General features: G+C 41.6%; 1 protein-coding gene across 2 annotated transcripts in view; it reads right to left on the bottom strand.

The window, feature by feature from the left end:
* kcnh2b (potassium voltage-gated channel, subfamily H (eag-related), member 2b) overlaps positions 1–12040 on the bottom strand; it is a 359270-nt gene extending 347230 nt beyond the window's left edge. Inside the window, exon 1 of one of the 2 annotated variants that reach the window (XM_034706260.1) lies at positions 11283–12040. In XM_034706260.1, coding sequence (XP_034562151.1) covers positions 11283–11358 — 76 coding nt within the window. In that variant the 5' untranslated portion in view covers positions 11359–12040. The remainder of the gene's footprint in view (positions 1–11282) is intronic. The other variant, XM_034706259.1, reaches the window with a different exon arrangement.
* Positions 12041–12243: the final 203 nt, after the last annotated feature.

The following is a 12243-nucleotide window of genomic DNA, read 5'->3' as shown; positions in this document are numbered from 1 at the left end:
ACAGCCTTTTTTTTTACACCACATGTACATGACAAACAGATGTAGTGGTACTGCTTTATACACAGGTGCATCAAAACACAAAATGAAAGTTCCCCACAGATGCTTTAAAACGAGGTTTGAAAACAGAGGGAACAAACACCAAACAGCTTCTGAGTACAGACTGAGTCATGTATTAGAAAGACAGGTACTAGACCTTAAACAGACATGAAGGAGTCCCTGAAACAGACCCTGACACATGCTTGTGTGTGCATGGCTGGAACACAAAAGGGCCTAAGTGTCTGTGTTTCACAGATGAGAACATTTTGTATCATTCTGCACAACAAAATGTACTTTTTCTGTCATCTCACATAAGAGCCTTTAAGACGATACAATAGGCCGGTATTTAAAACGTCAAATTACACCATATTCATTTAAATGGTATCAATTTAGACTTGTTTTTCATTCAGCTCATGATAAACCCTGAAGCAATTTTACAGGAGCTGAGAGCAACATAGTCCAACATTAGGACTCTTTCTTTTCCACATTCTGCATTGCCCTCTCTGCTTCTCTCCTTTGCCCTGTAGTAGAGGAAGCTTGGATTTATCTAGCCTGAGAACTTAACTTTACCTCGAGTTAAGTTTTTTTTTAACAAAGTCTTTGTTGCAGATTGAGGGGAGATTTGAGGCTTACTATATGAGGCACTGACACTGACTGGCTTGGCACTTGCCTGTTAGCTCTCACATCGCAGTACTTCATCCAGTAACCTGTTTAAGTACCGGTCCTTTTACTAACTAAATACCTCTCAAGCCTTGAGCGGGAATCTATTATATTTTATGCTTTAAAATGTTTATGATTGGGCTTTTTGAACTTGTTTCATAGATAAAATCTAAAGATATGGATGATGTTCTTAATTATTCTTAATTCCCTAACAAATAAATGAAGTACAGTCAGACAACTCACGTTTACTTAAGATAAAGTTTATTGCAGCATACAGAAGTGTGTTTGGCGTTTGGGGCTCTGAACCTCATTACTCCTCGTAGATTATTTAAATGCAGACATTTAGGAGTAATGAGATAGGACTAACTTGGAGCCCGCAGGTGGATGCCGGGGAGGAGGTGGGTACGAAATTTGCACACAGCACTGAGCAGGACAGCGGGAGCACTGGCAAAGCAGACGCAGGGAGAGGGAGACTTGCAACTGAAATAGACCACCAAATGAGAGGACGTTGAGATCAGCTGATAGGGAGGATGATGACGTGTCAGTATGAATGAGCGCAGCTCGAGTTGTCTGACTGAACTAGCTTGCAGGTGGCAGGCTATTGAGCAAACCAGGAATTTGGTCTCTGCCTGACTTCTATAGTCTTTCTGTGGCACCCAGCGCCAAGACTATTAGTTCCTTGGGAAGACAATAATATTTAAAATGGGTCACAAATAGGCTCCATCAGTCATTCTCTGGAAACAGCTAAAACAAGGACACACAAACAGAAGGAAACAGACACTTGTTTGCAGCTATTTTCTGTTGTCATACATTTGATTCATTAATCAAACTACATCCTGGGAATGCCTCCAGAAGTGTCTCATTTCTCTATATCTAAGGCCCAATGGATTCTCAAACAGTATGGTTTTAAAGATGTATGTTGGTAGAATAAGCATCACTTGTTGCAGACGCTTGTTGCACTGCCTTAGAGAAGGAGAACGAGTCGTTACCTGGAGTTGAATCTAACTGTACCTGTTCATGCCTTGTGTGAGTGTGTGTGTGTGTAAGTGCATGACAGTGGGTGGGTGTGTGGGAGGGGGGGTGGGTTGCCATGGCGATGAGGTGTTTGTACTTCAGCTGTAGAATGGTATCATCCTCCCCAGAGGACGGTGGCTCTGAGGCTTGTAATTGGGCAGAAGCCTTTCTCTGAGGAGCGCTGAACAGACAACAACATGTGATCTTAAAGCTTCCCCGTGACCTCATTCTGAGGCCAAATATGCTGTCGGTTGTTGTCGGTGAGCAACGCGCTCTGTCTGGGCGGTCTGCTCTGCGCGGAGCTGCATGGTTATCAAACATGGAGGATCGCAGCACAGTAAAGAGACACGCACACAGGATCAGTGTACAGTAAGCAGAGACCGTCTGAAGTCAGGGGAGAACAGTTCATCAAATACCTGAGCTGGAAAACAGCAGGGCTAGATTTACACGTGTGTGTATGTGAGAGATGTTTCCATACATGCAGCTTTTATGGATTTTTAAAGATGACTTCTAAGTAAGTGATAAATGTAATGGGATATTTCTCATCTTTTGGGGATTTAAACTTGCATAACCACCTATTCATTAATCTGCTTATTTGCCAGCTACCAACTAAAGAAACAAACCACTTGAAGATTTTAGTGTGTTAAAATGATTAATTCATCCAGCTAAAGAAATATAGTGAATCAAATTCCATAATTATGTCAACCCTATTCAACTGTGTGATCAGCCTCCTAACAGGACAAATTAATGTCAAACTTAACATTTTCATTCATGGTAAAGACAAAACCGCTTCTCCTACCGATAAAACCTTCACCACTGTCTTCCTCCTCTCTCCTTCATTTCTCTACCGGTGACTAGCCAGCTGGACCCAAAGCTTCATGTTCCCCCTATTAAACCAAAAGTGATATTAAAAACATCCTCCATGTTACTATTAGAATATAACACTTTTGCCACAGTGTCAACAGGCAGAGAGCAAACGTTTTGGACTCCTTCCTGCTGATTGATTTGATACGACATGTGTGATCAAGTTGTCCCCTGGGTAATCTTTGCTGTTGAGAATTAATCAATGTTTCCATGAGGTTTGACCAATCAGAATCAATTAATCAACACAGACAGGTATTAATTAACTTTATGTTGTTGTCCAAGAAGGAGTATCCAGAGTAATACAGAAGATGCAACAGCTGACATGTTGTCCTGCATGAATCATGCATACTATAGTTTAGCTGTGAGGGAATACTCCTCCAAACAAACAGCACACCCTGCAGCCAACCAGAGCAGTTTCAGAGTGTGCCAGCATACAGAAATACGCAAATGTGGTTATTTGAAAATCATGCATGTAATAATAATGTTGATTACTCTCTGAGATGTGGAGATAACTCAAGATGAGGACAGAAAAATGAGGGAGATAAGAGCAGAGCAGAACAGAGATTCAGATTGTTAATGTGCATGATTTAAATATATAAATACATGAATGTGTTATCAGTAAGGATGTTTGCATGTATTAGTTTGTATCAGGATGATTACACAAGTCTGTGTCTGAGTCGGCCCCTCATGTACACATCGATCACGCTCCTCATTGACTTTCCTTCACTGGACACATCAATAATCTCAACACAAAACAGCTTTGACCTTCTGTTGAATGCTCCAATCAACGGCAGTATCCTAGAAATCAATTTTACAGCTTCTGTGTGTTACTGTGTAATCTTCCTAACACCTGTTTGATTTACCTGCAGTCCCAGCATACCAGAACACTCTGTATCTGCTGTTAATGTGGCCTCCGAGGTTTCTTTATTCATCAGTAAACATAATATTGGATTCTTAAGAAATATAGCTTGAACCAGCTGCATGTATGGACCTCAAGTGTTTTTTACACACTCATGACGTGTACATGTCAAGTGACCTTCAAACTGAAAGCACAGCTTCAGAGCAGCCTAGATCATAGTGATTGGTTGGCATACTGAGGATTTGCTTGTACATAAAGGAGCTGCTTTTAAGTTTAAAGCCCAAAGGAAGCCCAGGTTATCTGGCATGACATTTGAGCTGGCAGCTCAGAGAGACTCAGCACATAAAGGCAGGGTCTCCAGATAAAAGGCAACAGTGAGCTGTGCTCAGGTTTGCTACAGTTCAATGCGGTGAAGTCTTGGAAATGCAGGCACATTTCTGGTAGACAACATAAACATCACATTTCAAAAACAAATTAGAATAATTGCCATAATCCTGTAAGCTAATAATATACTGTCTTAGAGAATTAAAAACCACTTTGCAATGTTTCTCTGTCCGTAAACCTTTTAGACTCACTTTAATTGGCCTCCAAGGATCATATTTCATTGTGTAACAGGAACTTGTTTAAGTGCACAGCTTGTTTTTCTGTGTAAAAGCACAATACTCTTTTCAGGTCCTATCCTTGATATGGACATTTAAGAATAATGTCAAATGTGTGGTAATCTGCTCATTCAGATGCAAAATTTGACTGTAGAGTAAAATGTAATACTTAATTTATCAAGTTTACTCCTAAAAGTAAAGTTAAGACTCACCTTTCTAATCTGGCTTTTAATTTGGAGTCATTCATCTTAAGCCCTGGACTGCATTATTATGATCATTGTTTTAACAACATTTATTGATCTTATTTATTCTCTATGTTATCTATTTATTTGTTGCATTTATCTGATCCTTTAACTTGAATTGATTTTTATTTTTGCTTTCTACCTTAATTTGTTTTATTGTATTGATTTTTATTTTATTTTTAAGTACTTTATTATGATTATGTCTTGTATTATTTTACCCAACTCTGTTGTCTGTCTTTCTGTTCTGTTCTTTTGTGAAGCAATTTGGGCTGCATCCTCGTATGTATAAACGGTGCTATATAAATAAAGTTGAGTTGAGTTGAGTTAAAAGTATGGATGCACCAATACGTCGGTCAAACATAAGTATCGGCTGATATCGACCCTGTTGAAAGTCACTTGCACATCTGCAGATAATATACCATGCACCAAGGACACCAGCCGATGTTCATCTGTGTCTAATCTAATCTAAGGATTTGTCTCCATGGTCAAACATGACAGAAAACGTCCGGAGTGTGGGAGTATTACACCCTCTCTGAGAAAGATCAGGCACACTCAGTTTGTAGGACATGATCCAGAGAGGAGGTGCTAGAAGCAACACTTTAAATACATCAAATTTCATTGCTAATGTGACAAACACATACAAAGAACTACAAATGAATGCAAAACATCTGTACTGGAATCAGCTATCAGTATAAACCCTTATCTTCAAAAACAGTGTACCTTTAGTTGCAAGGTAACACTCCAGCCAGTTCAACTTTTTCTATTTCAACAAATTAGCTAACCATGGGCGCCGTTGTCCTGGCGGTTTAAATGCACGCCCAATATAAAGAAGCAATAGTCTTCAAAGCAGCGGTCATGGGTTCGACTCCTGGCCTCTTCCCGCATTTATTGCTTCCCACATTTCCTGTCTCTCTTCAACTGACCTATCAAATAAAGGCAAAAATGCGGCATCCTAGCTTGTAGCAATGTTAGCAAATGAAGGATAGCATTCACCTTATTAAAAAAATCCAAAACAAAAACTAATTAGCTAACCAAACTACTGACACACACTGTCAGTACACTGCATTTATTTTTATATGTCATATTTTCTGGTGTTCATGGATTTGTTTAGACTGGACTGTGGTTGGAGCAGTAAACATGTGGGGAGTGACATGTGGGAAAGGGCCATAGGTTGGACGCCCACTTAAAGGCTGCAGCCTTTGTACACATTTTTGGGGCGTGCGACTTAACCACAAGTCTTGCACCCCAAAATAAGCCTTTAATACAACATGTGAGCCTAATGCAAAAAAGGAAGGAACATAGTAGGCTATATTTTATTTTAAAACCAAAACTGTGTAGCTGACATAACATAGTGGAAGGTTGTCAGACCAGTACACATCCAGCATCTTACTCTGCTGCAGCTAATTGTTCTTATAGAATTGGTGTGCCATTAAAAAATGTATCCCTTTAATTTTTCCAGCACTCTGTTTCTTCGTACAAAAGGTCAACTAAAGGTCATTTCACACATCAAGCACCAGAGCTGGTGGATCAAGTCGTCACTGTATCGACAGAAAATGTACAATAGGATGTCTCCTTGCTGTCAGGTGGAAACAGTCTCCATATGACAACAGATGTCAACAGGTTGCTCCTCAATCATCCTCCAAGGCTGAGCATCAAGCATCCACAGCTCCTGATCACAGTATATTATCTTTAAAGAAGCCCTATAATGGAAAGGAGATGGCGCTGTCACTCTTACTCTACCATGAAGGTTGCTTTGCCTCCGTGTGTTCTGCATGAGATAGCGTCCAAAGCTGCACAAACAGGAAGGACCTTCTCCTGATTGGTGTTCAGATTAAATTAACCAAGCATCCATTAAGATAAAAAAAAAAAAACAGCGGAGAGGAGAAATGTGGAAACCCAAACCAGGCTCTGCATTTCTAAAACCCTCATTTCCTCAATTATAGATAACATGAGAGGAGTGGGCTCCAGTTTCAGGGACGTGGGGTCAAAGTGCAAGGCTGAAATGAGGCCTTGGAGTTGAAGGAATATGAAATGCTCAGCGGGATTAAAAAATCTTCCAATCCACCATGCTGCGTTGAAAGTTTGATCAATAAAACAGATTTTTTGTTTATTTTAAAGCTTCGCTGCTTTTTAATCCTACATCTCTGGAATTTGTGAGGATGTCTGAACAGCTGCTGGTGTCCACTGACGCCTCCCTGGGCTCATTACCCAAAGCCATTAGACAACATGTCATCACTGTCATCAGCATGCTTGGTCAGCCTGAGCAGAAGTCTGAGAGAGAGGAAATCATTGTGGATGTATGAGTCACTGAGAGGTGTGGAAAATAACGATGTGAGGTTATCTACCTGTAAGTGAATGGCAATAGTGGAGGAGGTGTGGTTACTTAAAGAGGAGTAGAGGGATTTTGTGTTAATATAGTCTGGTTAAAGAAGAAATACTAGTTAAACAGTAAGAGAGTTTCCCTCTATTGTCTTGTCTTGATCACATTTGTATAAAACAAGGACGTGGTCTCTCTGAAGTCACCCAATGGTTTCCGAAGAGGTGCTATGAAGCCTAAAGTTAGCTGTCAACACATTGGCTGACTCAACCTAACTTTCTAGCTAACGAGCAAAAAGGTAGAATTAAGGCCACAGCTCTGACAAACAGCGACAACACATCCTCCTGTCAGTGAAACCAACAACGCTTCTGTATTTGTCTGATTCTGCAGAACGGTTCACCTTTATACAACCAAAATAAGAAAGTTATAAAAAACAAAAGCATGAAGTTGTTAAGATATACATGAAGTTATTTAGATATACAGACTAAACAAGGTGAGCAAGTAGGGATACCATGGCTTTTGGAGCCAGTCTCCAACACCAAAGCTTTCTTCTTGGTCTTGATCAGAGACTGTATAAAAAAATTGACGTATCAACAACCAAACTTTGTCCAAGCTAGTGTGAGGTGAAGAGGCGGGCCTTTAGCCTTTTGGCTAGCAGCTACAGGTGGCTTATTTGTCACTCAAGTCAGCCATGTCCTTATTTGGGCAAAAATTGTAAGTTTAATATCTTCAAAAATACTGAGTTATAAAATAATTCACCCCCGTACAGTTAGTGCTGATAGAGAAATGAGCTACTCAGACCTAAACTGTTTTTGAACCAGGCTGTAAACATGTTCATTATTGCTGCAAATATCATCTTTTTTGAATGGGTGTGTAAGTGGTTTCTGGTGTTTCTGCAGCCAGCCTCAAGCTCCACGACGCTCAATGAACTGCAGATTTTTCCACTTCTGCATGGGCTTCATATTTTAAGACCTGAGGTTGCTGCTTGGCAATGATACATTTTTCATATCGATTGTCTCATATTAGTTCCACGGGGCACTATATGCACTGATGGACTTGTAATAAAATCCCATTTTCTGGCTCTTTTCTGAATGTTCAGAAGGCGGAGCACTTTTTATGCAAGTTAATTATTTGATTATTCCTCTAAAATGCATTCAAGCTGATGTGAATCTGTCCGCAGAATAAGAAGAGGGGAAAGGACATATACAGTGTGGCAAAAAAGTATTTAGTCAGCCACTGATTTGCAAGTTCTCCCACTTAGAAAGATGAGAGAGGTCTTTAATTTTCAGCAGAGGTACACTTCAACTATGAGAGACAAAATGAGAAAAAAAATCCAGGAAATCACATTGTAGGATTTTAAAGAATTTATTTGTAAATTATGGTGGAAAATAAGTATTTGGTCACCCACAAACAAGCAATATTTCTGTCTCTCACAGACCTGTAACTTCTTCTTTAAGAAGCTCTTCTGTCCTCCACTCGTTACCTGTATTAATGGCACCTGTTTGAACTTGTTATCTGTATAAAAGGCACCTGTCCACAGCCTCAAACAGTCAGACTCCAAACTCAACCATGGCCAAGACCAAAGAGCTGTCGAAGGACACCAGGAAGAAAACTGTGGACCTGCACCAGGCAGGGAAGAGTGAATCTACAATAGACAAGCAGGTTGGTGTGAATAAATCAACTGCTGGAGCAGTTGTAAGAAAATGGAAGACATACAAGACCATCGATAATCTCACTCGATCTGGGGCCCCACGCAAGATCTCATCCCGTGGCGTCAAAATGATCATGAGAACGGTGAGCAAAAATCCCAGAACTACACGGAGGGACCTGATGAATGACCTGCAGGGAGCTGGGAACAAATTAACAAAGGCTACCATCAGTAACACACTACGCCGAGAGGGACTCAAATCCTGCAGCGCCAGGCGTGTCCCCCAGCTTAAGCCAGTACATGTCCAGGCCCGTCTGAAGTTTGCCAGAGAGCATATGGATGATCCAGAAGAGGATTGGGAGAATATCATGTGGTCAGATGACACCAAAATAGAACTTTTTGGTAAAAACTCAACTTGTCGGGTTTGGAGGAAGAAGAATGCTGAGTTGCATCCCAAGAACACCTACTGTGAAGCATGGGGGTGGAAACCTCATGCTTTGGGGCTGTTTTTCTGCAAAGGGGACAGGATGACTGATCCGTGCTAAGGGAAGAATGAACGGGGCCATGTATCGTGAGATTTTAAGCCAAAACCTCCTTCCATCAGTGAGAGCATTGAAGATGGAACGTGGCTGGGTCTTCCAGCAGGACAATGATCCCAAACACACCGCTCGGGCAACAAAGGAGTGGCTCCGTAAAAAGCATTTCAAGGTCCTGGAGTGGCCTAGCCAGTCTCCAGACCTCAACCCCGTAGAAAATTTGTGGAGGGAGTTGAAAGTCTGTGTTGCCCAGCGACAGCCCCAAAACATCACTGCTCTAGAGGAGATCTGCACGGAGGAATGGGCCAAAATACCAGCTACAGTGTGTGCAAACCTGGTGAAGACTTACAGGAAACATTTGACCTCTGTCATTGCCAACAAAAGTTATGTTACAAAGTATTGAGTTGAACTTTTGTTATTGACCAAATACTTATTTTCCACCATAATTTACAAATAAATTCTTTAAAAATCCTACAATGTGATTTCCTGGATTTTTCTTTCTCATTTTGTCTCTCATAGTTGAAGTGTACCTCTGATGAAAATTACAGAAGAAGAGAGCAGTTGTTGTGGTGTACAAAGAATTAGTAAAAGTAGGAGTTTTCGACGGTAATATTTAACAAATGCAGGATCAAACTTATCATGCATCCCCGTAGCTTCACTGATAGGAGCGGTGAGCAAGGGAGCAATTTGAACAAGAATCTGACTGCTAGATATTGCTCAATATTCCCATTTCTACACACTGTACCTTTAAAAACATTAACCACCACCCTGGAGATGTTCCACAACAAGAAAACTTTGGTCGATGTTATCAAGAATTTCACTTGATTTCATGGTGTAATGCCAAAAATGTGTGACAAATATCCCAGTAAAATTAATCTGCAGCATTTATCTCTGAACCTGATCATGTTGCAGAGTTTTCCTCTCCCTCCAGGATAGAAAACCTTTAGCAGGATTATTGTCAAATTTTAAATATTGATGTTAATTACTTAACTTGACTACACCCATGCTGTTCTTCAGCACCTGTGAGTCAAGAAACAGGATGTATGTGCTGAAATCCAGTCCTGTAACACCTGGTTGGTAGCTCTGCTGAAGCCGGGGTGTTATAAATGCAGCAAGACATCACTTTGTATTCCAAAGGGCCGTTTCTACTGCTCACCAGAGAGCATACAGTCTTCATACAGTTAGCCTTTAAAAAAAAGAAGGTTCCTCAGAGGGGTCATTTGTGGTTATGAGATGTGTTTCTTTCCAGTTTACATCAGCTCACATCTTCAGCTCTATCTCAGCTCCACCCGAGGGGCTACAGCTGACATTTTAATTGCAGAGAAAACTGAGTTAAATTCTCTAATAAATGTCAACTGCACCAGCTTGGCTGTCAAAACCTGAACTTTAAAAATGTTATCGATACACTTCAATCACTTCACTACAACAGTTACACCATCATCATCATCATCATTCCCGGCCTCTTCGTCAGCCCTGAGGTGATGCACTGAAGGGAAACAAGCTGTTTAGGAGGCACATTGGGAGTCTGGTCACACATCAGACATGGGAAAAAAACATGAATGATTGGCATCAAAGATAACACAGCCGCAGGAGAGCGAACACGCATGAAGCTGGTGTATTTTGAAATATATGCAGCTTCAAATTTCATGCCCCTGGACTGCATGAAAAATTCAGGAGCTTGGATATATTGTTTGTTTTTGTGGCTTGTAGCGGTGTGTGGATTAATTGATAGGATATTGATTTTTCTTTTAAAAGCAAACAAAACAAGGCAGTGTGCTCGGTTTCAGCCTGGAAAGCATGCATATTAGAATAGGATCACTGGGGTGTCCAATATTTTCTGAATGAAAACTTATTACACATCAAGTGGAAACAAGATAATAGACTCCATGCCAGCACCTAAGTGTATCATTTCTTTCAGATTGCTTTCCTGACAAAATCAGTCAGTGCAGCAGCAGAATTAGACTCTTTGTGACACAAGAGCATGAAAAGATCAGCAGAAACAAAACTCATCAGGTTTGAGTGAGGAGGGCACTGAATTTCTCTCTACATTTGGCCCACTACAAAAATGTGTCATGAGTGACAGAGGTCTATTGCAGCATCAGAGTTCACATCAACACAAAAACAGAGTTATAGTGATCAGATCTGGCCTCCAAAGTGAGTCTAAATGAGTATCACATCATCTAGTGTTAACGATGTGATCTCTAAAAGGGCCTGTGTGTTTTTATTTTGGTTTGATTTCTGTGGAGTTTTCACCAATTATCAAAGATTGTCTGGCCTCAGCACAGTGTGAGTCGTCAAAGCTATTATACATGCATCAGCAAACATTATTACTGAGGCTAAATATGGAAAACAAAATGTCAAACGGAAGTCTGCATCATTAGAAAGCCATTTCATAAAGAGCCTGTGTCCCTCAAATCAATTAACAAAAGCAGGCCTTACAGAGAGAGTACAGAGTAAATGCAATGAGTGTATGAGTTATGGCACTAAAATGTAAACAATGATCTTACTTTGACTGTCAAACTTCCTGATGATGGTGTCCAGGAAGGTGTTCTGCGGAGCCACATGGCCCCTCCGGACCGGCATCTTCGCTGTGTCGGCTCCTGGACTTTAAGAGACTTTGCAGGACTTTTAATATCTCACCGAGGCTCCAGTCCCTGCAGCAAAGCGCGCGATGCTCACTGCGCTCCCTGCATGGAGACCAATCACCGACAGGTTCAGTGGCGGTAATCCGGGTGGCAAAGTTTCCCCAAGTTGCTCTGACAGACGACAGGCGTGTGGTGGATCTCCTGGAGACAACGCTGAGAGGAGAGTTCTGGAAAGGAGGCGCACTGTACGCACGGCAGAGCTGAGCCGTTTCCAGCCTCCACTTTCCAGGCTGAGTGGAGCGAGGGTGTCTGTTTCTGTGCCCCGAGGGGGAGGGCAGCCTGTCAGGTGATATTTCTTCCTGGTCTCACACTCGCTTGAGTACAGCAGACCTCTCATCCTGCGCTGCAGCCGGCTCCTGTGAGGCGGACAGGGCGAGCTTTCCGACGGGAGTCGTTGGAGCCATAGTTGGGGCGCTGAGCTGCGCGTTCGTTATTTGTTTCTCATTCCAGCTCCTTTCTGCCTCTGGGCGTCTGTGTGTTTCACTGTGGAGAGAAGTAACACAATGATGGTTAAAAAGAACACAACAGAGCGCAGATCAGCAGCTTCAGTCGTCCTAGATGCGTGTTTTTGGAGGTGTTCTCTGTATCTCTCCTCCTCCTCGCTGTGCGCTCTGCCGGATGACTTCAGCTCCAGCAGCTTCTAGCTGCGCCTCCTTTAACCCTTTGCTCATCAGAAGCTCAGCTGCTCACTTTTTATGGTGGAGGAAGAACTACATGCACTCTCAGCCACCCTAATTTCCTTAACTCCCCAAAGAGTCACTTTTATTTAATCCTGATTTTCCCAAAGTGATACCCGGGGAATCTGGGTGGAAACAAAATGTGT

The sequence above is a fragment of the Notolabrus celidotus genome, chromosome 17, assembly GCF_009762535.1.
Source record: "Notolabrus celidotus isolate fNotCel1 chromosome 17, fNotCel1.pri, whole genome shotgun sequence".
In the NCBI taxonomy this organism is placed as follows: Eukaryota; Metazoa; Chordata; class Actinopteri; order Labriformes; family Labridae; genus Notolabrus; species Notolabrus celidotus.
Note: the sequence above shows the minus strand (reverse complement) of the source record. Positions and strands in the feature narration are given on the sequence as shown.